Source organism: Carlito syrichta, unplaced genomic scaffold (genome assembly GCF_000164805.1).
Source record: "Carlito syrichta isolate Samal-C Ts95f unplaced genomic scaffold, Tarsius_syrichta-2.0.1 Scaffold138305, whole genome shotgun sequence".
Taxonomy (NCBI): Eukaryota; Metazoa; Chordata; class Mammalia; order Primates; family Tarsiidae; genus Carlito; species Carlito syrichta.
In genome coordinates this window covers 137,710-160,911 of record NW_007082401.1, presented here as the reverse complement: position 1 = coordinate 160,911, position 23,202 = coordinate 137,710, and the positions used below count along the sequence as shown (strand labels likewise).

Genomic DNA, 23,202 nt, shown 5'->3' with positions numbered 1-23,202 from the left:
ATCGGGTCCCAGACTCTAACCCAGTCTTATTCCAAAACCCATGGAATTCTACCACCCTACAAAGCTACCTATATTATTGTGTAGGTAACAAATATTTTATTTCTTCATGAAATAAACAATTTTAAGTTCACTGGAAGAGGCAGGAAAGGAGGTGTCTACTATGTCTCAGGCAAGAGGGACAGGCCTGAGATGGAGAGAAAACTAAGGATGGTGGAGCCCCCACCATCTCTCCCCTTCCCTAGATTAAATCCCTCTCCTCCTCTCCCTCTCCTTCCCCTCCATCTGCCAGGCACCTACCCCTTCTTCAAGCCAGAGGGCTCCCTTTCTCCCACCCTGCTCTCCTCTGAGCACCGAGGCCTGAGGATTTTGTGCTTTCATTTGCAAACCAGGGTGGCCTGTGATGCGTCCTGGGACACACAAGACAAGCCAGACTCAGCCTAGAAGACTTCGTGGAGGAAGCAGCCCTGGTTCCCTGTGGGAAGACCTGGGGGCTGGCCCAGGGCTCCTGTTCTTGGAGTCACCTTCAGAGTTGCTGAGCCTGGGGCTGGGTACAGGGTGTGCTGGTCATCAGTTCCCATTGGAGGAGGGGGCTGCTCCTGGGATGCCGGTGGTGGGTACCGGAGCAGATGGATGTCCCTGAGACCTTCTCCTGGTCTCTCCCTGCAGCTGAATTTTTGCCCCCCCCAGCTGATCCACCCCTGCCCCACCCAGCCCCCTTATTTATAAACCATATGTCCCCGTGTCCCCGCCTGCCCCTACTGTTTGTCCAAAGCTTCAGCTGCTTCCCCTGATAACCCCGGGACCAAAGGTCCTAGGGAACTGGGAGGGTCCCAGGGACAAGCAAAGTTCTGGGATGCTCTGGTATGTCCCTGCCCCCTGCTCAGGAACATTCAGTGGCTCCCCATGCAGGATCTGATGCATAGAATTTGCCCAGACATCAGTAGCTGTTTCCAGGTAAAATGCTAAATTCTGTTTTTGCCCTGAGGAGCAATTCCAGACTGCTTGGCCAAGGGCCTTAAAGTCAAGGAGGAAATTCAGGCCCAGAGAGGGGAGGTGACTTGCTCTCACCCACACAGTAAGGCAGTCTGAAGTTCTCTCTAGTCCACCACGCTGCTTCTGCCCAAGCCATGTAGAGAGAAGGAGAGCCAGCAGGCCCAGCCCACAGCAGCTCTGCCTCATCTGGCTCTGCCCTTTCTGGCTGTGTAACCATTGGCTGGTTGCCTAACCTCTCTGGCTTATAGCTTCTTCATCTAAAAAAGGTAAACATCATCTGTTTTGTTTAACACCCGGCACCTAGAGCATGGCTCGACCCACGGTGAGTGCTCAGTGAGTCTGTCGGGGATGAACGAGCAAGGAACCCCTGCCTCTCAGCCCCTGGGGGGCACCAAGCCGAGCAGCACACAGGAAGTCCCTGCATGGTGCCAAGCACATGACGGGGTCATTGCAAGGAAGTTCCCCTCACCCCTCCACTGATCGCTGATCAAGTATTCTGAGGGCCTCAGCTGCCCTTCTGACCCAGTCAGGGACTCTGATCCCTGAAGCCCAGATTTCACCCTGAAACTAAGGGTCTGCTCAGGGTACCTCCAGGCAGTCTCCCCCCTGCCCCCCGCCCATGGCTTCTATGGTCCCTTCTCCCCACTTCTCTGCATAGCTCCAGGGAACACAGTGTCCTTGACCTCCCCTCAGAGTCCAACCTGTGGGGCCCGGGTCCCTGGATACCCCTTGTTCAGCGAGTGTTTCCCAGCCCCTGGATCTGTGACTCCAGGACTCACTGTGGAGTCAGGGTGAGCAGAGAGGGTGGTGGTCAGAGCAGGTGCTGGCTGGGCTGGCGGTCAAGCCTAGAGCGTGGCTGTGCTCGGGGCAGCTCTGGGGGCTAACGGTCTTGGTGGGTTTGGGGTAGATGTGCCCCAGGGACAAGAAAAGGCAGAGATGAGAAATGGCCGCAGGAAAAGGCAACCAGAGATGAGGGCCAGAGCTAGCTCGGGGCTGCAGAAAGCGCTCTAGTCCCATCTCTGGCGGAGCCCCGAGGTGACTTGAGGCAGGTCCCTTCTCTCTGGTCTCTGTTTTTCCAGCTCTATAATGGGCTGTGCAGTTATGGGGCTTTGGCCAACAGCCTGTCACCTCTAGCTCTTATCTGGCATTCTGGCATCATCAACCCAGGTAACCCCACCTATAGACCCGGCTGTCCCAGGACAACCACACAAACAGGCAACTTCTCCTCCCAGCCCAGCTTGCTAAGAAGTCCAACTCCTCCCTCAATCCAGTAAGCCCAACATCTGCCCTGCAGGGACCCATGAAGGATTAGTGTCCAACAGAGGAGGGCAGGGGTGATGGGAACACATGGCCAGGCTTTGGAAATGGGTCCCCTGGGCATGCTAAGCCCCAGGAAGGGGCCTCTCTGGCAGTCCTCCCAAGAGCTGAGCTGAGGTGCCCAGATGATGTGTCCACCCGGATAAGCCCCAGGGTGTGTGGAATGAGAGCCAGGCCTGGGAGGGCTGCCCGGGACTCCTCCTCCTCCCTCCAGCAGGAGGGCTGGGACTGGGTCGTGGCTCCTGCAGCCGAGGCAGAGAGGGACCCACCACAGTGAGCGCTTGCGGTGACCCACTATGGGCCTTCCTCCCTGTGCTGTGTGGTGGGGAGCTCAACTAGGGGAGAGGCTGTCCAGGGTGGCACCGAGAGGCAGAGTCAGGGTGGGAGAACAGGGGGCAGTACATTGGGTTCTCCGAGATGAATGCAGCCAGCACCTTTCATGAGTGGACAGGCAGCAGGGGGCCACAGGGATGCAGGTCTCCTGAACACCCTGGGCTTCTGGGGAAAGACCGGGGGAGTTCTCCATGCTTCTCTGCATCCCCAAGGGTGGCGCTGAGTAGACAGAGCCCGCAAGGCATCTAGTAGGGCAGAGCTGGGGTCTCAGGGATAAGGCCCAAGGCCAACACATGGGCTGCCGGGCATGGGGTTTTAAAAGGCTTTCAGACAAAATCCTGGACCCAGTAGTGTCTTCCGGGACTCTCAAATTCAATCCCCATTTCATGGACTGGGAAACTGAGACTCAGAAAGGAGAAAGGACTTGTTCAAGGTGCTACAGTGAGTGGTGACAGAGCCGAGCCTAGAACTCTTGACCCTGACTCCTATCCCAGTGCTCATTTCACTTCCTCCACAGCCAGCGAGGGAGTCTTGATGTGCAGAGCCCATGTGGGTGGCCTGGACTGGCCGACTTTGGAGGGACTGGGATGAGGCCATGGCCGCACTTGGTCTTCCCCTGGCCTGCAACACCTTTACCCACATCTTGGAGCTCGGAGCAGACACCAACTCCAGGTGGTTCCAACACAATGAAGGACAGTCAATGATTCATGGAGGCTCCATTTCTGGGCCCTTCTCAGAGTGCCCGGGCACCCGCTGTTGGCTCTTGTACAAGCCTCCAGCAGGGCAGGACAGGACAGGGATTAATCAGTGATGGGCTTGGAGAGAGCACTCCAAGTAGGAGGGTGCTCCCCCACCCACATCAGATTGTGCACAGCCCACCTCCGGCCCCAGTCCTTCCCGTCCCTGCCTCCCTCCCCCTCCCTTCCCAGCACCCTCATTCTGACCCCTGAGCCTCCCTCTCCCCCTCCTCCCCTCCCACTTGCCCTCAGGGTGGTTTTGATAAACTAAGCCACCTTGAGGTTTAAATAGGGGAATCTGGAAGCTGAGGGGCCCTCAGAGATAAGGCCCAAGCCAGCACTTACAATAGGTGTTTTGTGGAAAACGAGTTCTCTGAAACTGTAATCTGAGTCACTTCCAAAAGAGGGTTCTGTGAACAAACAAGTTTGGTGAACTGGCTTAAACAGAGTTCTTATTGGAGCCTCTACCATGCTGACTTGAATGATACGTCTCCAAGAGGATGATGTGGTTTCCAAACTTACCTTGCCACCTGGGAAAACAGTCGATAGCTCTAGGGTCTGGAACCCTCACCTGGTGAGGACCACAGGGGGCAGGTGACCTCTCTAAACCCCTTTGCACAGGCATTGGCCAGGAGCATGCATGGATGGCACCTTTCGGTAAAGCCCTCATGGCTGCTAAGCTCCACTTCAAATCTAACTCTCTAGGATTTTTTTCCTCCAGAAGATCTCACCAGGGGTGGTTTCATACTTAGAGAGGAGGAGGGAAGCGGGTAGGGGGCTGGAGAACCTCAGAATTTTCTGGAACGAAAGCTGCAGCCCCATGGAGGCGTTCCTGGGCTTGGCATCCCTAGGCCCCACATTCCTGGAGGCAGATGCAGCTGCCCCTCCCAGCCCGGGAGGTCACTGTCAGCGCGGAAATTCTTGGAGTTCGTCTCGGATGAAAGATGCCACCTGCCCATCAGCCACAATCCAGGCGCATCAGTAGCTTCTGGGAACTTCACGAACAGTTTAACAGTCATTTGCACCTCAGGGCCCAGGAAGCCTCCTGCAGGCTGTGGGGCAGAGACACCACTTCAGTTCTGCAGAGACACAGATAGAAGGGGAAAGGGGGGTAAGGAGAGACAGGACACAAAAAATACACACAGGGGAGGGCCAGGAAATTTCTGAGTCCATCTCTTTGCTGCTAACACCCAGATATAAGGATGAATGCACAGAATGCTAGAAAAGGACATCGTGAATGCTTATTTCAGAGTCGTGGTACATGTTTGGCATTGGCACATGCCAGGTGGCCTGTTGGAATTAAGGCGCCCCATGCCCTGTGACCAGCCTCCACAGCCTGCCTCTGTCAATGATTTGACTGGAACATGAAACTATCTCTGTCCACACTTCTTAAATATGGAATTCACCTCCCGGAGCCTGACTTCACAAGGAATGTCAGCTGAGATAGCATGATAAAGGAAAACAGAGTGGTGACCAGCATTCTTATCAAATTTAGAATTGATTATAGATTTCTTATGGAAAAAAACATTCACTGACCCCCCAAAAATAATACCCCGTGTATAATCAGTTCAAGTTTAGACACCGGATCTGGCGAAGGAGACAGCTGGAGGACGATGGTCCCATCAGCCTGGTTTGACAAGTGAGGAGTGGGTAGCCTGGACTCCAGCAAGAACTAGCTTTTCCTCTCAGGACAAAGCAACATTCGCTGCCTCGAGGTCAACAGTGTGGGTCCTCTCTGTGACAGGGCCCGCGTAAGGTGCCCTCATGCTGATCAAAATCTCAAGCAAGATTTAAGAAAAGTTTCCTCGGTGCTCAAAAGAATAAGCAAAAAGCTGTGAGACAGTCATATCATCACCTAGCGGATACAGCCCCTGCCCGACACAATCCAGAAGACCCTGCAGCCAGTGGCCACAGTCAACTTGCAGGGCAGAGCTGTTTCAGTGTGGGCATCCATAGTTACAGGCTCGATGCCACTCTCCGATGAACTGGACCTCGCACACGCACACGCACATGCACACACACGCACACAAACGCCAAGGCACTATTCCAAATATATTCAACACCCTATGTACCCAAGGCACCACCCCTAGCCATCAACTTTAAACTTACATGATGACTTCAAGGAATCTTCTTTGCTTTATTGACTTAATTCGTTTTGATTTTCTAGTTGGGTTCCTTAAAGGCATATATTATTTACATCTATTTAAGTTACATTATAAAAAATACAAGCTCAGTTTAAAAAAATAACACAACTTGTGAAATAAGACCCCAGGGACACACCGATCCCTTTCAGAATGCTCAAGACCACTGTGAATAGTGGGCTTCAAACCTTGAATCGTCTGTCATCTTTATTAATTATTTGGGTTTGCTTTTTGTGGATTCGATATATTTGTTGAGTAAACCTCTCTCTGTCTTTATCTCCCTCTGCCCCTTCATTGTTTCAGAGGGAGGAAAGATCATATTCTTCTACAAATTGTAGCTCTATTTACCTACTTAGTAGCTTAATGAAAAATGTGTGCCTACTGCTTCCCCCTTAATGAATAGAGGCCGACCCTGCCTTTTCAAGTTGATTCTCTACATGGGAGCATACTGGCTCCAGGCAAATCTAGTGCAGTACCTGGGGGTGGTATCTTTCAGGAACAGCACAACTGTGGATAGGGGACATGGCTCCAGCCTTTGACTACGTCACAGGACTTGGTCACAGGCTAGGCTACCAGGGTGAACAGAGACCAGGTTCTGAGTGGCTATCCCTAGTGAGAATCACTTGGAAGATTCTTAGGACAGATCAGAGAATGAACTCAAATAGGGAATAACTGGTATGAGTTGTACACACACACACACACACACACACACACACACACACACACACACACACTTTTTCTATTTTCTAACTCGCACCTTATTGGATGGACACCTCTTACATAAACTGAGTGCTTTCTTCTCCACCCAGAGTGGACATGCAAAATATCACCAGCCTGGTATGACAAAGACACCACCCATTAGAACAACCCCACAACTGCAGTGCAGGACATGGTCCTAGGGGTCCCCTTAACCCTTTCAGCACCGGATCACGGGAGGTCTGGGGCAGATTGGAGAGGGACCATGGTAGCCAGGGAGGCCAGACAGCAGCAAGGACAGAAGGGGGATGTTACTTGGAGGGCTTAAAAACAAATGGAAATCTTTTAGCATTTTCAAAACAGGTGAGGCTGTGGCAGCCTGTACAGCTGAGGATCAATTGTGTCCTCACCCCGTTCCTGATCGATGCACTGGAAAGAACAAAAAAATAAGCAGAATCCTATATGCAGAGAATATGGTTGTATTGGAACAGCTTCATGGAGTCACCTGTGCAGGCTGAATTCATTAAACTGCTGGATGCTCCTCACCTGAACGTTTCTGCACGCCAGCCCTGGGCTGCGGGTGGGACTAACGGTCTCTTGAGGGCAGGCAAACATAGCGCTGTAAGCAAGGGCTTCACCTGCCTTCCCTGCCTGTAGAATTGCCCCCCTTTTGATCACCAGGGACAGTAAGCATCACTACCTTTGGGTCCTCAGCCCCCAGGATCGACCAGCCCTGGCCCCCAGCTGGGTAGCAAATTCCACTCATCGTCCTCATTGTATTCTAAACCTAAAGAAAACAAGGTGTCATGCCCAGCAACTCTTCCATAAAACATTAATCATGTTCCCCTCCTTGAGAGGCTTCTGAGGAGTGAAGGTATGACCTACAGGAGCCATGGAAAAATCCCAATGGACCAGCACATGGCCTGGCCACGCCACGGGCGGAGGCCCCAGCACCAGTTCCTCCAGTGCTTTTCCAGGCTCCTGGCTCTGGTTCCAGGGATACTGTGGACCAGCCCAGGAATCCCCAAAGGGAGACCCCTCCCTGCATCTACCAAATCCCAAAAGGTGCATGGTCCTGGGGTCAAGTGGCTGCCTGGAGCCATCCACACCCCTCCTCTTGGGCCCTCTTTGAACTCACATAAGTCTTGAGACAGATAATGGCCGGAGCTATGGGCTTATAACCCCATGCAAGCTTTATCGCACCTACATTTGACCAGTTGACTGACCCTGGTCCGGGGTGCATTCAAAGATCAAATCTCCCTAGAGACCTCTCAGCAACTCTCCAGAACCTGAAAAGATGAAACTCCTTGATTCTGGAGGAGAAAGTGAAATATCAAAAGGTTAATTTGAATCTATAAAGATCCCAGACTTTCGAACACTTAAAACCCTGGACATATTGATCAAATGCTTGAGTTCATAAATACATGTGGCTGAAATCCAACCTCAAGTCGATATGAACATTCATCATGGGTCTCTGGCTGATCTAACCTGTGCCAGGTTTCCTAGGAAGGCTCAGAACAGGTGGAGCAAGTGTAGGGCTGCAACTTCTTGCCCTTGTGAGTTTAATGGAAAGACAAATACTCTAGGATTTGGCGGCTACAAGATTACATCCTGCTTCCTCCTGGGCCAGGTGCAGAGGGCATGACCTTCTGGGCCAGGTGAGCCATTCCTATGTGCAAGTCTCAAGGTCAGGGTCACAGAGAGTCTGATGGAGGAAGTGGTATTGTTTGGTCTCAGCAGGAACCCAGCCAGAGAGAAGTGACAGGTGTCCCCCACCAAAACATCTCACAGGTGCAGTTGCTGGAATGCTCAATAGCCTGAAGACAAAGGTAGAGTCCTGGGAGCTTTCAGGAAACTTACTCTCTCCATTCAAGTAAGACAAGGGCTCCCATTGCCTAAGGAGTCCCACTCTATCCCGGTTAGTTCCCCAAAACTCTCCTCTGTGTTGGGTTGTACAGAACTTGAGCAGAGCAGAGTCAGGGGTGGCCCTGAGGAGATGGGGTGCTTACAGCACTGAACCAATGGGCCAGAAGATGAAGAGGAGTCTGGGACAACCTTGGCCCTAATCTATTGCCCAGGCCAATGGGTACCTGAGGCCCAGTCTTAGTGCATTATTATTCCTTAAAGTGTAGCATTGCCCTTCCCCTTCTCATGTGCTCCAGTGGGTAAGTTTATCAGGCATTTTCCTCCAAGGGAGAAGGGTAGGCAGGCTCTGGAAGCCAATGGGGAAACTCAGGTGAGACCAGTGCCAGGGGAACAGCCTCAGGCCTTGTGGTGCCAATGTGTCTCAAGCAGACACCATGTCCAGCCAGCCCCAGAATGAATGGGCTTCTCCTGATGCTAGAGGGATCCTGGGCCAGCTCTTCTCCCCCTGTCTCCTTCCCATCACCATTCAGTAGGAATAGCCATACTCTGCAATGCAGCCTAGCTTCCTGGCTAGCCCGGATCTTACCTTAGTGGGTGTCATGACAAAATAGGCCAGGACCACACAATGGAGCCTAATCTTTGAAACCAGGTAGAACAGGTTCAAATCCCAACTCTGTCACCAACCTTCTGTGTGACCTTGGGCAAATCTTTTCATCTTCAGGGTCCCTGGCATTCTCTATAAATGAAGACAATCTCTACCTTCCAAGGATGTTGTAAAGATTAGAGGAGTGCAAAATCACAGGACAGTTCCCCACACATAGTAATTGCTCAAGAAATACCAGTTCCCTGAACTCTTCTTCGGGCCTTGCCTCTTGATTCTAGGATTCTAGAAGTCGTAAATAAATAATATGATAAGGAAAACCCTATTATGAAATGGAGATGGGAGTGGATGAGCAGGGGTTGAGGTGGGGTGGCCAGGGGGGCCATATTGGGGACTGGAAGGGCTTCAGACCTAGGAGAACGGGACAAGGTAGGGAGACAAATCACGAAGGGCTGTTGGGAGCTGGCCATGGAGGCCCATGAGAGACAGCCTCGGCACACCACCACAAGTGGGCCCAGGTTGCAGTGGGCTAGCCTGTATGTACCCTGTTCCCATGGCCTGGCTGTCATGCTGCCGTGCATGCATGCCCCTCCTCAACCTGGGAGATACAGGGCAGTTTGTGGGGGCTGAGGCAGCCCAGTGGCCCAGTGCTCACCAGAATAAGAAAAGAAAGCAAGTTCTAACAACACTGAATCAGCCTTCTCTGGGGGTCCCAGTCCTTGGCCCTCTAAGACCCAGCACTCCTTTCTATCCCATCAGCCAGGCCTTCCACAGAGGGAAACAGGAATCGTATGCCTCTCAGGAGCAGGGTTGAGGTGTCAGGACCTCTAATTTTCTGATTAACTCACACCCATGGTAACACCTGCCCATGCAACCTGCTGAGATATCCCCAAGGCTGATTTTCCTTAGCTTCCCAGACTTAGGGCCTCAGTGGAGGGCACAAGCCTGCAATGGTCTGTCCCCTATTATTAGGCACTCATCTTCCCAAAAGTGTTGGCCTCGTTTTGAGAGAATGTCCCAGAGTGTGTGTGCATGGGGGGAGTGTCAGGAACCAGGGTCCTAGGCTCAACCTGACACAGGACAGATCTCCCTGGGATCTGATGAGCAAGTCTATTTCCCCTTGAGACTGAGTTTCCTGGGCTGCTTCTGTTTGCACAGGTCACAAGTGTGAGTGGAGGGAGGGAGGCCTGAGCCTTCCCTAGTGTCCCTGGGCCCCTCTCTGAGAAGGATGGAGGGGGATTCGTGGGACCGTTAGACTTCAGTCCTGCTTTCCCTCATCGCTTCCACACTCCAGAATCAGAGGTGGCTCCCATCACCCCACTTAACTTGGCCAGAGCCCTGTCCTTTTCAGCTGCTCCCAGATCTCCAAAGTTATCCCACTGGGCCTCAGAAATCTCCCTATTCAGTCAGGACCCTGTGTCCCTCAGATGGGGTTCTGGGTTGTGGCTGTGACCATCCCTTGACACTTGGGGCCCTAAGGACAGTAGGGCAGGAGGGCAGTGGGTCCTCTTCAGACTGAGTCCCTAGCAGAAAAACTGATCTCCTCACAGACCCAGCAAACCCTTGTAGTGACACAGCACCAAAAGAAGAAAAAACGCAGGAAGCCCGGAGGACCTTGCAAGTCGTTTTCCTTTATTTTCTTAACATATAATAAAATTCCAATGCCCAAGAGACATTTATGCAGAGCAGACAGATGCAGGGTCCTGGTATGCAGTAGCCAGAACCAGGCAGAGGGTAAGTCTGTCCCCCCTTCCTCCCCCCATCACAAACCTCCCCACTCCTAGCCCCTGGCCATTGTCCATGCAGAAACTGAGACGCTGGAAATGAGTGGGGTCAGCCTCACGGTCCAGGGAGACATGGCCTTCATTGCTAGGCCTGGCCAAATCACGATCTAGCTGTGGGACCTTGGGCTTCAGTTTCCTTATCTGTTAAATGAGCTAGAAGTTCCTGCTAGGAAATGGAGAAGAGAGTTCACGAATGTGATGTGTTGGTGACAGCTAAGGGCCTCCTGGTTGTCCCGCTGCTTCTAAATACCTTTGTAATCATGTCTCTTGGTTTACGTTGTCATCATGACTAAGGGCACAGTGGCGGAGCTGCTCTGGCTCTGGTGAAACTGACTAGACTTATGTGAATAGATGAATGAAAGAATCCAGCCTCCTAAGCAGACTCAGACTCTGCTCCGAACTGCCTTTGGGCTGCAGCAGTGGCTACTTCATCAGGTCTTGGCTGGCCTCTCCCCTCTAGGTCAACGAGGAGCGCAAGTTGTGGCCTGGGTCACACGGTGAATGTCCCCACCAGGGGCTGACCTGCTCCTCCCCACTCAGGATCAGCCGGGGACTTGGAACCTCCCTAGGGGCCCAGCAAGGGCATCAGCCTCCACGGGCTGATTTGCACCATGGACTCGGGCTTTGGGCGTCAGATAACCCAAGTTCTCTTTCCTCGAAGCACACAGCACAATGGTGACCTGTGTCTACCCTGACAAGAGGAAGTGGAGGTTGACATAAAAACCAAGATAATACAGTGACGGGTGGAAAGACCAGCTAAAACTCCGTGGAGTAATACAGACATGCCTCCTTGGCCCTCTAAAGGGCCTCCATTCTGTGATGGCCGGCCCTGACCGGGGTAGTCTCTCCACGGGGAAGAGAAGCTTCCGACTATGGCACTGCTGGTCGATCTCTGCTCTGTCGCCTGTCTGCAAGTGCACATGTGCACACACCGTACACAGAGGTGTGTGGCTGCAGCTGTGTACTTGGGGTAAGAACCCAGGGCGAGCAGTAGGAGCAACCCTGGTTGTGACTGCATCTTCTAGAGCCTGTGGTGTGTCCACACTGATGGACTCCTAGGCGGGGCCTCAGGCACTTATAGCTCTCCCTAGGGCTGACACTTGGCAGATGGAGGTCACGGGGCCCCGAGATAGGGACGATTCCAAGGTCAGGCAGCAAGTCCCCGGGAGGGCCCTGGGAGCAAGCCAAATGGAAAGGGCAAAACGTATCTGCAATTTGCCCCCTGGCACCGCATCTCCTGGGATCTCTGCCCCACTCCCCCACGCACCCTTAGAGGTGAGGTACATGTCAAGAGAGGAAGGAAGGCCATGCCCAAGAGCATGAAGCAGTATGGTGGAACCCCAGGCACCTACACAGGGGAGCCAGTGAGCAACTCTGGGATAGGGGGACTTTCTGGCACACCTTCTGTCACACTCTGAGGGGACAACTAGCAGACGGGTCCCTCTCTTTCACTTCCTCTGTGACATCGAGGGAGGGGATGAATTGGGAAATCTTGGTCCCCTGTAAGCTCTGAGGCCAGGAAACAGAGAAAGAGAAAGAAAGTGACAGAAACACCCCCAAACGAGGCTTGACCGCAAAGGTCTGGCAGATTTTGGGGAAGTGACTTTGGCCAGCTTGTCAGAGTGTCTACAACGTGGATTTCGCCCTCCCCTCCCTCCGCCCACCCCTGCCCCCGCCCCGTGTGGATGCCCGGCCAGGCCCCCTCTATTTGGGCTTCATCTCTACCCTGGAGTTGACGTCGTCAACATCCAGGTCATACTCCTCCACCTGGCCGCTAGTCCACACCTTCACACGGTCTGTGAGGTCACTGCTGCGAGGGGCCAGGATGAAGTCATAGATGAGCACAGCCAGGGCTCCGCCGATGAACGGTCCCACCCAGAAGATCTAGGAACAGAGCAGGTATATTCAGAGGGTGTCTCACTGGGACTTTGAGACTCCACTAATAAGTCCCCTCCTCCGGGAAGCTTTCCGATTTAACCCCACCCCTTCGAACAGGTTCTCTCCTACTTGTGCCTGGCACAGAAGTACGCAGGGCTAAACCCCAACATCCTATTCCAGTGTCCCCCAGAACCCTGAGTGGTAGGGGCATCTCTTTGCCTCTGTGTGGTCCAGCTCAAACATGGGCAATGCCAGCCCTTTCTTGAGGATGGTCACTGCCCCCACCCTCCCCAGCTCTAGAAGGGTCCCAGACAGTCTAAAAAAGGTTGGCCAGAACATTCACATCTACAACCACAGCATTAAAACCACTGAGCACCTCCTCTGTGCTGAGACAGTGAGTGAGAACTTCCCTTCTCCCGGGAAGGTGGGCACTGCCATATCCCCACTCCACAGCTCAGGAAACCAAGGCACAAGAGGGCATGGAGGCTGCTCAAAGTTGGACTGAACCTGAAAGTGGCAGAACCAGGACTTGAACCACCGCTCTCAGTCATGCTACTGGGATGCAGGTCTGAGCTGGGAGGACTGAGGCTGGACCTAAAACTGCTCACGGTGTGATCCTGCCTAGCCCCTTCATGGTAGACCTCGGCTTCCTGAGTGCCTCTGTTCTGGCTGGCACCTCTTAGACAGGAAAGGACGCCGCAGGATGGGGTCGGGCCTATCACGTGACGCCAAAACCTCCCACCCACCCTCCAGCGTGTAGGGGCGGCCGTGGGTCGCTTACCCAGTGGTTGCTGAAGTTGTGGGTGATCACCGCGGAGCCGAAAGACCGAGCAGGGTTGATGCCACAGCCGGTGTAGTCGATCTGTGAGGGAGACAGGGTGAGGGAGGAGCGAGGGAGAGTGTAAGGGCAGGGACACAGAGATGGGAGGGGAGAGAGGGCAAACAGGGAGATGAAGAAGGGAGGGGACAAGGAGACATGGAGGGGGTGGGGACACCAACCCCGAAAGCCCACCCTGTGCTTCCCTCTCCTGGGCGGGGCCACCCCCAGCCCCCAAGAGCTGTCATCACTGTCCCCTGCAGACCCTGCCCTCCCCACCCCCAGCTCCTTCTGGGCCCCACTCACCGCCAGCAGGTGTCCCAGGGCTACTGAGAGGCCGATGGCGAGGGGGGCTGAGCCGCCGAGGTCACGGCGCCGGCGGTCAGTGGTGGCCAGCACGCATAGCACCAGCTGCAGGGTGCCGATGATCTCAATGCCTAGGCCTTGGCCTGAGTTCACGCCATGAGCCAGCTGTTGGGGAGAGGGCATCAGGCCCAGTGAGCAGGGCAGGCAGGCACTGTGTCCCCAGATCCTGAGGCTCCCCAGGTTCCAGGGACCAAGAGGCAGATGCTCGGATGGGTCTTTAGAACCCATCACTTGGCCCCTTGGTGCCCAGAGGGGCCAGGCACCACAGCAGGTCATGGGGGTCGGGTCTTGTGCCCTCCTACACCTGTTGATGAAGCTCCATCCGGGCCCCTAGTACCTCCCTAGACCTGGCCCCACCCCGCCTGGAAGTCAGAGAGGGTGAGCTGGGGCCTCTACATACAGCTCCATCCAGCCACAGCCTGGTGCACTGTGGTACCCGAGGCCATAGGCCAAGGGTGAGCACCAGGCACGGGAGATGGTCAGGGACACTCCCAGGAGAAGGGACACGAATGGTGGCGGGGGAGGGGGCAGCTGAGGACATGGCTTCATACCCCAGAAGTACAGAACATTCCACCCCATGCTTACTGCATCTAGAAGTCCCAAGGCCCCGGGCAGGCCTTCTTCCTTCATCTCTCCCTACTCCCTCTGTCTCTCTCTCACCTTTGTGCCTGTCTCCCTTGTTGCCTCCACCCTCCGTCCGTTCTTCTCCACTCCTGTCTATCTCGCTCCCTGGCACAGTAGTCTCGCTCCCATTCCTGTTGTTCCTGCCTTCCCTGTCTCCCCTTCTTTCTCTCTTCTTTCTCCCTCCTGGCCTGGCCCTGCCCTCCCTCTCCCCCGGCCTCACAGGCCCCTCCACCATCTTCTGGCTGTCAACTTGTTCCAGGGCCACTTTTAGAAACATGACTCATGGAAAGAGAAGGGAATGGGCGCTGCCGTGAGGCCACGAAAGCCCTGCCCCTGCCGTTGCCCCAGGAGGACCCCTCCCCAGGGAGCCCTCACAGCCCCTTCTGTGTGGGCGTCCCAGAAACCAGCGCACCCACACAGGAGTTGGACCACATCGGCAAAGTCCCGCTTGTGAGGATGCCCAGGTGTGGCCACTCAGACTGCTTTCCCCTGAACTGGACTGGCTGACCCAAACCTGCCAGAGCTGAAGCCTCTCTTCCCTGCTCTGTCCTGAGTGTAGGGGGGTGTCTCCAAGGCCATGAGGCATTGTGCAAAATTCCAGGTTGAGGGTTCACCGCCACCCTTCCAGAGGTTTTCCCAGCCCCACCCTGAGGCCATCTCACAAGAACAATCCTCTTCCCGCCTTTGTCTGCAGCCCAGGCTTACAGGGAATGACTCACATCCCCTGCCCTGTTGCCCCAGCTCTGGGCCTTTCCCGCAGACCCCAGGGTTGTGGTCCCTTAGGCCTGCCAGCCCTCTGGACAGTGCCCAGTTCTCTTTCTGCCCCCAGGTTGGGCCATGGAGGCAAAAGCCCTGCGTTAAGGTTCTGACTCTTCTTGCTGCCACTGTGAGCACAAGCTCTCTAGTCCTCAGTTTCCCCACCTGCAAGATGGATCTGATTGCCCCTGCCCAATCTCCAGAACAGCTGGGAAATTCAAAGGCAATAGGGGCTCTCTTGGGGACATTGGAAAATGATTCAGGAGGGACAGGGCAGTGATTGCAGCTCTTATTCTGGTTCTTTCTCGTCACATTCACAGGGCTGAGGGACAAGCAGTGGGGTGGGGCCCTGCCTGCATGGGGGTGTGCAAACAGGAGTGAGGGCAGCTGGAGTTGCCGAGAGAAGCCTGTCCAAAGTGGGGTTGATGGGTGTGAGGCTGGTGAGGCCAGGCTGGCTGGTATTGACACCCTCCCACACACACACCTGAGGCCCATGCCCCTCTAGGTCTGAGCGCTAGGGAAGCCCATGGCTCCTGCTCCGCCTCGCTCCTCTGCTCTCCAGGGACAGCCTAATTGCAAGCTGGCAGGAGTCCTGAAACCAGCCCTTCCTTGCTGATTACGGGAGCTGTCGCTGTAAGTGGCTCCCGCTTCAGACTCCCTTCACTCCAGCCCTGCCCCCTCACAAAAGTGGCTGGGGGAGCACATCTCCTCTTCTGAGAGTCCTAGCCCCTACACAAAGGTGCTGTTCTTTTCACTAGAAGTGGGCAGAGCAGAGGGTGAGGTTCTAGACCCTGTGCTCTGAGTCCTTGGGAAGAGGACGGGGCAGCCCCCTGTCCTGGGAACTCTGGAATGCACCTCCTTCCTGACTGCTGAGAACCACATAGACTGATGGCCTTCCTCTCCAGTACCCACTACCAACACCACCACCACCACCAGGAAACCTTCTCTGATGGCTTCAATGTCTACTGACAGCTCTCCTTTCAGATTTAAGTACTCATAGTACTTACATCTGAAAAACCTTGGCCATTCAGGATTGGAAAGGGCATTTAAAGGCCCATTGAAACTTAATGTCCAGGAAAGAGCAGGTAAAACACTGGTTCTTTCTCATCACATGCATCATATTCAAAACTTATGTTACTGTTTACTATCATTCAATTTGAAACAATTGCTTAAATGGGGCCAATTCCAGTTTTGGTCACTTGTGATTGGAAAAGAAAAATGTTTGCATATCCTAGGTAGTTTTCTCTGTCCCAGGTTTATAGTCTATATTAAGGCCAAAAAAAAAAAGTAATCATTTTGCAAATGCAAGTACAGACTAAAGAATAAGCCAGACATTCCTTCTGAAGCATCAGAAAGACAGCTGTGCACTGAGCCCACTGAAGCCCACTGCTCAGACTTCACCAGCTCCTAGAAGCTCTCCTGGATTCCTGGCTGTAGTTAGCTTCTGCTCCCACCCAGCCACACCCTCATTGACCTCTCTGTGCCTCCTGTAGGAAACAATCTTCCTGCACTTGCTTCTGGCCTGGGGGCTTGCTGAGGACAATGATGGGGGACCCTCACCATCTCCCTGCTTAAACAGGTAGAGTGAAGCTCACTGTATAGTGACCAAAGTGTCAGAGAACATTAATTTTTTAGAACTCTCATCCTCTCTAGGGGCACTCTGGCTCCAGATAAGCTCTCTGAACCCAAGTCTGTCTTACTCACTTTCTACCTGGACAACTATGATTTGGCCATTATCCTCTGGGGACCTTCCAGGTTAGCTTGTCCAAGGGCTCAGAGAGATGACGGACAGGTGGGGAGGCCAAGGCCCAGGAAGGATGTAGCAAAAACAGGATCCTTGCCCAGGATCTGTGCCACCCCACACTCACAGGCCCATAAAGCAAGCTCCTAGGCCCAGCCAAGGGACCTGGCTACTCCCAGCTTGGACTAGGGAGCTGGCAGAGATGACTGTGACTTCCAATGTGTCTCGAGCTCTAGGGCATCCCAGGGCTGACCTCCCCAGGCTCTGAATCCTCTCTGCTGCCCATGGGTAGGTTCCAAGGCCCAGGGACCATGACTCAGCCTGGGTACCCTGGTACTCCACCCTTAGGAAGAGTAAGCTCCAGAGGCTGGCCTGACTGAGGCTCCAAGAATTTGCTCTCGAGGGACAGGAGCCAGGAGACATCAAAGCCTGCGTCACCTGCCCCAGTGCCTCCAGAACTCAGTGCTGGGCAATGTCAATCCTCCATGGGTATTCACACGAGGGAGTCTTTCTGTTTTTTTGTACCTCTGTGTGTCTTTGTAGGTCAATGTTTGCTGTATCTGTGGATGACCACAGTGTCTGGGGTTACTCTCTCCTTCTCTTTTTGTTAGACCTTAAGTGGTTTATTACACAATAATTAAAATTTAAAAATCTATCAAAGAACTACAAAAATTCCCTACCTGTAGTTGCCAAATAACATAGCCTAAAAATAAATAAGGCAAACACTGACAGAATTACAGGGAGAATTGGATCAATCCACTACCAGAGTGAAAGATTTTTAACAATCCTCTCTTAGAAACTCATAGAGCAAAGTAGTCAAAAAAAATACCAATAACGCGAACAGGGAGAGTTTGAACCACATAATTAACAACCTTGAATTAAGGAAAACATTTAGACCCTGTACCTCCAAAATTAAAGAACACACTTCATAATTCCATGTGGGACATTTAAATAACAGATCAGGTACTGGCTAAGTGCCTCAGCCATCCCTGAGAACAGTTGTACGCAGAGGTCTCTGCACGACACAATGCCCTGGAAGGCCACGCTGTATATTTGCATTGGTGTGTTTGATGGCATTTCTGGTGCGCCACTGTGTCCCTCCCACCCACACAAATGCCACTACTGGCTGGAGGTGGGAGGGAGAGGAGAAGGGAAGGAGCCCCTGAGTGAGAAAGCTGCTGGTCTCAAGGAGCCTCTTATTTGCTCCCAGAAGCCATTTCATCTTCCTGACGAGAAACAATACACAAAGCAACAGCTTCCTCCTTCCTTCCCTCCTTCTTTTCCTAACTGCAGGGCAGGGAAAGGAAGGGGCTCCATTGAAGAACCCCTCACCCCACCTTCCTGGTGTCCCAGGCCTGGAGTGGTACCACCCAGTCTTGAGAATGTTCTCTGTGTCCCATGTGGACGCCCCCTTCCATGTAGGCACGTGTGTGCGCGCGCGCGCTCACGTTTTGTTTGCGCAATGTGAGTGTGTGCACTTTGGAGCAGAAGAAAGAACAAATCAAGGTCTGGGCGCCAGGAGGCTGGAGCATGGTCCTGCCCTGACACGACCAACTGCACCCCCTTGACAAGTCCCCATACCTCTGTAGGCCTCAGTTTCCCCATCAGTAAAATGGAAGCCTTGGCCCAGATTCCAGTCAGAGACAGTCTCCAGAACTTCTTCCTGCCTGGCATTGGGAGGGTCACCTTCCAGGCCAGGATCCAGGGACCCAAGCACAGGGTCCCGACAAAGCTGTCTGAACTGCTGATCTCAGCCTGTCTCAGAATCTCTCACCCAGCCATTGTCCCCCTGCACCTCCAGGCTCCCCAAGAGCAGCCTTGCCACCAGATAGCTTCCACTTGCACACCCCTGAAGACAGGGAGTTTACTGATTTAGAGGTGGTCTCTTCTCCATTAAAAAGACATACCCTTCTTTATACTGACCAGAAACCTGCCTCTCAAGGGGCCCTGAGAGCGAGATTTCAGGCACTGAAAGACACTGTCAAAAACCGAGGGTACTTTCCAGCCTTTTCCGCCATCTTTTGAGTTGGGAGTTTTAGCCACAGGGTGTGCTCAGCCCACTGAACTGTAGCTCCTTGGTGGAGTGAAGACAGTCCATCACTGATCCCCCAGGCAGTATTCCATGTAGGCAAGTATCCCCCCCTGGTCCCCAGGGAGAAGCCCTGACCAAGGGGATGGGGCCAAACAGATAGCACCTCCCTGCCTATGCCTCCAGGTGTGAGGGCTCAGATTCCAGGCATTTGGGAAGCCCCAGACCAACTGTCACTTCCAGAGGGTAGAGACCATGGCCCCTGCTGGGTGGGGGCCCTTGAGAAAGCGTGGGTCACCATCGACCCTGAGGTCAGGCCAGGAGGACTGCATGGGGTTGGCTTGCAGTGAGCTAATGGCCCCACCTCACACTACTGGAAGGCAGCATGGGTGGAGAGGAGGAGGCAAGGGGTGACAGGAGACTGTGGCCTGGGGCAAGGTGGGGCACCCCAGGTTGCCAGGGTACTGCCCTCTCAGAGCATCACCCCTTCAGGACAGTGTTTCTAGGGGAGCCCTGCCCAGGGCCAAGTAGGCAGCACTAGGATTGGCTGGGCTGCTCTGAGGGTGCTAATGGGGGAAACAGCCTCAGAATTTTCCGTGGTGAGGGAAGTCTCCACCACAAAGCTCCCGCCTCCCTCTGTGCCCTCCCTCTCATCTGTTTCTGGCTAGAAACAGTAATTATATGTCCCAGCTGTGGCACACCACCCAGCCCCCAGCCCTCTCCCTGGGCAGGCCAGGCAGAGCAAGGACATCGGAAACTCTGCCTTCCCTTTCCCCAGCCCACCTCTAAGCTCTGAAGGAGGCAGCTGGGGCCCGAAACAACGGGTGGCAGGGGGTTGGCTTGCAGTGAGCTAATGGCCCCACCTCACACTACTGGAAGGCAGCGTGGGTGGAGAGGAGGAGGCAAGGGGTGACAGGAGACTGTGGCCTGGGGCAGGGTGGGGCACCCCAGGGCGCCAGGGCATTGCCCTCTCAGAGCATCACCCTTTCACTCTATGGCTGGGCCGAGAAAACTGTGGGAGAGGGAGAGTTTAGGATTGAGGTCAGGACTCGATGCTGCGGGTGGAATCATTTCCAGAGCAGTCAGGCCCTGGATCGGCAGGATTGAGAAAAGACCCCAAAGAGGGGAGGTTTGCCCTCTGCCTGAGCCCCTGGGGGTTGGATTTATAGACCCTCCAGATGCAATCAGACTCTGGATCGAATGCTGGGTCCTCATCACCCTCTAGAACCCCGCCCTTCCACCAAGACTCCCTAGTCTAGCCATACTCAATGACTCTAACGGTTCCCACCACCTCTGCACCCATGCTTACATCATCCCTTGCCCAGAAGCCCCTTCCCTCTCGAGGTCTCTACATTCAGGCTCCTGTGGCACCTCCTCCCTGAAGCCTTCCTGGCCCTCCCACCCTCAAGGTCAGGAGTGCCCAGACCCGCACTGACACCTCTTATCACACCTGCCTCCTGCCCCGTATCACAGGCAGTTGTGCACAGGCTTATCTTGTCCTGGGACTGTGGGCTTCTCCAGGCAGGGAGCGGGGCTGACTCAGCCCTGTGTTCAGCAGTCCCCGTCGGACTGCTAGCAGCCAACATGAGTGAGCCAGAGCAGAAGAATGAACCAAGCCAGCAAATGCCAAGACTCCTGAGTTCACCAGCATCTCCCACTTCCCAGAGCCCAGCCACACCCTGCTATGTCCCTATTTCACAGACAGGAACTAGGGCCACATGGGCCAGGTCCATTGTATGACAGCACTCAGTGCTGGTGGCTGAGGTAGGGCAGGGACAGGCCAGATGTCCACCCCAGCCTCAGAGCCTCTCACCCTTGGCCAAGATTAAGGCATAGCTCCGAGAACCTGCTGGATGAACGGAGCCCGTGGTCTCTCCGGGGCGTATCCTGAGTCCTGACTCAGTCAGGAGAAAGTTGTCCCCACCATGTTGTCCCGGGGGACACCCCCTGACTCACCCCAACCACTTCCTGCCGCTTCTCTCCCTAGTTTCCTTGGAAATCTCCATGCCAACGATTTGCCCCACCCAGGATTTGGCCAGGGTGGGGCCCAGGGCCAGAGGAGCTGTGGGAACACCACCCCACACTAGGGGCATGGAGGGCCCTACAGTTCCAGGATCAGGGAGCACCTTCTCTGTTTCTGGGCCCAGAGTTGTGCTCCTGAACCCCAACCTTCCACTGTCTGGACAGGGCAGCATCCAAGTCTCACCATACTGTCGAGCGCCCTTGTGCTCAGCACAGCCGCTCCTGGCTCCCGCTAGCCAGCCTTCCTGGGATGGGTGATAAGCTCAAGGCAACAAAGTGGGCTGCGAGTATGGGTGTAGCCAAGAGATGTCACAAAATCCAAGTTCCCTCTTGAGCCTCGGAGTCCTCAGCTCCCAGGAAACTCAACAAGTTAGCAGCAGACAGGACTCGAACCCAGGGTGCCTGCCTCTCCCATCTGCAGCCTGCCCCACCCTGGTATTGGTGTAACTCTGGAAAATGGAGGGGAGGGAGAGGATGGGGCACTAGAGCAGGGTGTGGCTGGATCCAGATGGCACAGAAGGGGCCCCACCCTCCCGCCTCTGCCTTGGATGCCCTATTAGAGAGTGCAAAGCCTTTGCCAGCAGGTGCATAGGACTTGCCCGTCCCTTGAGATCGGGGGGGGGACAAGGAAGGGGTTGGAGGGCCTGGGAAGTCTCAGTCCCTTCCCCACGAGGACCCCCTCCCCACCCCATCATGCCCAGCCAAGCCCCGTTTCTCTAGAGCCTATCCAGTAGAATTTCCTGAGGCCACCAACTCTGTCCCTGCAGGAGAGACTGAGACCTGGTAGAAAGTGGCCTGCCCTAGCCCTGTCCCTTACACCCACCGCAGCCACGTCTTCCCTGGCTAAAGTCTAAACTCCAACCTGCGGAGCTAATCTTCAATCTCATGCTGAACAGAGTTTGGCTCCAAAGGAGGCTGGGTGAGGTGTCACTGTGACACAGACATGCTAAGCCCCCCGCGGCAGGGTCGGGCCAGCTGCCCTGTGCACCAGACCTTTACCTAGCCACCCCCGGCTGCTAGCCCCAGGAGCTGAACTTTGGCTGGGGAGCGAGAGGACAGCTGCCATAATCACCTGCTCCATCTCTGGGGAACCCTCAGCAGACACAGCCCTGTCCGCATGCCTGCCTGCCCTGCCCAGTACCCCGCCAGCCTCGTTTCTCTAGATCTGACTCTTCTTCTCTGCTCCTTGACCTCTCTCCTTCCCTGTGAAGGTACCCCCATGCCTGCTTGCCTGTCCCTTGGGCTCTCTGAGATATCCTCCAAGCCTTCCTCAGCCTCTCAGGCCGAACTGTCACCCGTGGTGGCCAGAGCACGTGAGTTTGCACTGGCTGAGGAGCTGGAGAAGCCCAGTCTGGGACAGCAGGCAACTGCCGCCAATGGCCAATTAGCAATGCTAACAGCCCAAGGGACATTCTTTTCCTAGCTGCTACCCAGTTGCCAACATCTGCTTGTCATTAGTGACCCCAGCCCAGACCCAGAGCCCAAGTCAGGAGCAGTGGACACGTGCGGTTACACACTCGCCCCACACACCCTCTCACAGCAACACAAACGTGCACATGATCCACACAAGCTCAGAGTGCCGTGCTGGCAGACACACACACACACACACACACACACACCTTCACCCACATGCATGCCACACCTGTCAGCGCCTGGAGACCGTGCACCCAGTCCCGGACCCCTAGTCCACACTGCAATCCAGGAAAACTCACAGCCCGGCAAGGTGGTCTCACTCCTAAGCTTTGTTTGATTCCCAGGGGCAGAGGTGCAGGAGGGGGTCTTTCTTCTTGATTGCTGGGACAGTTTGTTTGTTTAGGAATGTATGTGAATGGGAGGGGACTCCCTGAGGTCCTACAGGGTTCCCTGAGGGAGTCCTGCTCACACACTTGCAGAACTGCAAATGTGCTGGACATCTGGTTCAGGGTGGCTGGGTCAGCAGGCAAAGTTTCTCCGGGGTGCAGGGCTGCGGGGGGAGGGAGCTGGCCGCCTGGGCAGGGCTGAGACGGGCCAGGAATGACGGCCCTGGGGTGAGGAACTGCTGGCCCAGGCATTGGCTGCCTCCAAAGCTTATTCCCCATAATAGATGCCCTGCAGGGGATGTTGGCAAGACCATTATTCTCTGGATCTCAGCTTCCCACAGCGCCTGGCAGGAAACAGGCTCTGGGCTGCAGGCATCGCTGAGCTCCAGCCCCAACTCTCAGCATGACCTCCAGCAACCTCTTGTCCTCTCTGTTCCTCAGCGTCCCCATCTGCAAAATGGGCAGAGGATGGGACTGGTGCCCGTCAGCATCGTTCTAGAGCCCCCTGAGCCCAGGGCCACCCCACTCACGTCATTGCGGCCAAGCGAATTCTCAGACAGGGAGGAGGTGATGCCCGAGAGGATGGCGGTGGCGACGATGGCCCCCACACACTGGGCGATGATGTACATGATGGCCCGAAGGATACTGATCTGGCAGCTGAGCAGCAGCCCCAGCGTGACAGCCGGGTTGAGGTGGGCGCCG

At 54.7% G+C, this 23,202-nt stretch overlaps 1 protein-coding gene across 1 annotated transcript in view; it reads right to left on the bottom strand.

The window, feature by feature from the left end:
- Window positions 1-11,594: 11,594 nt before the first annotated feature.
- The window catches only part of AQP1 (aquaporin 1 (Colton blood group)), a 17,540-nt gene continuing 5,932 nt past the window's right edge, over window positions 11,595-23,202 (bottom strand). The window contains exons 3-6 of the mRNA XM_021708456.1: window positions 23,031-23,197; window positions 13,470-13,634; window positions 13,128-13,208; window positions 11,595-12,352 (exon numbers count right to left, since the gene is read on the bottom strand). Coding sequence (XP_021564131.1) covers window positions 12,173-12,352; window positions 13,128-13,208; window positions 13,470-13,634; window positions 23,031-23,197 — 593 coding nt within the window. The 3' untranslated portion in view covers window positions 11,595-12,172. The remainder of the gene's footprint in view (window positions 12,353-13,127; window positions 13,209-13,469; window positions 13,635-23,030; window positions 23,198-23,202) is intronic.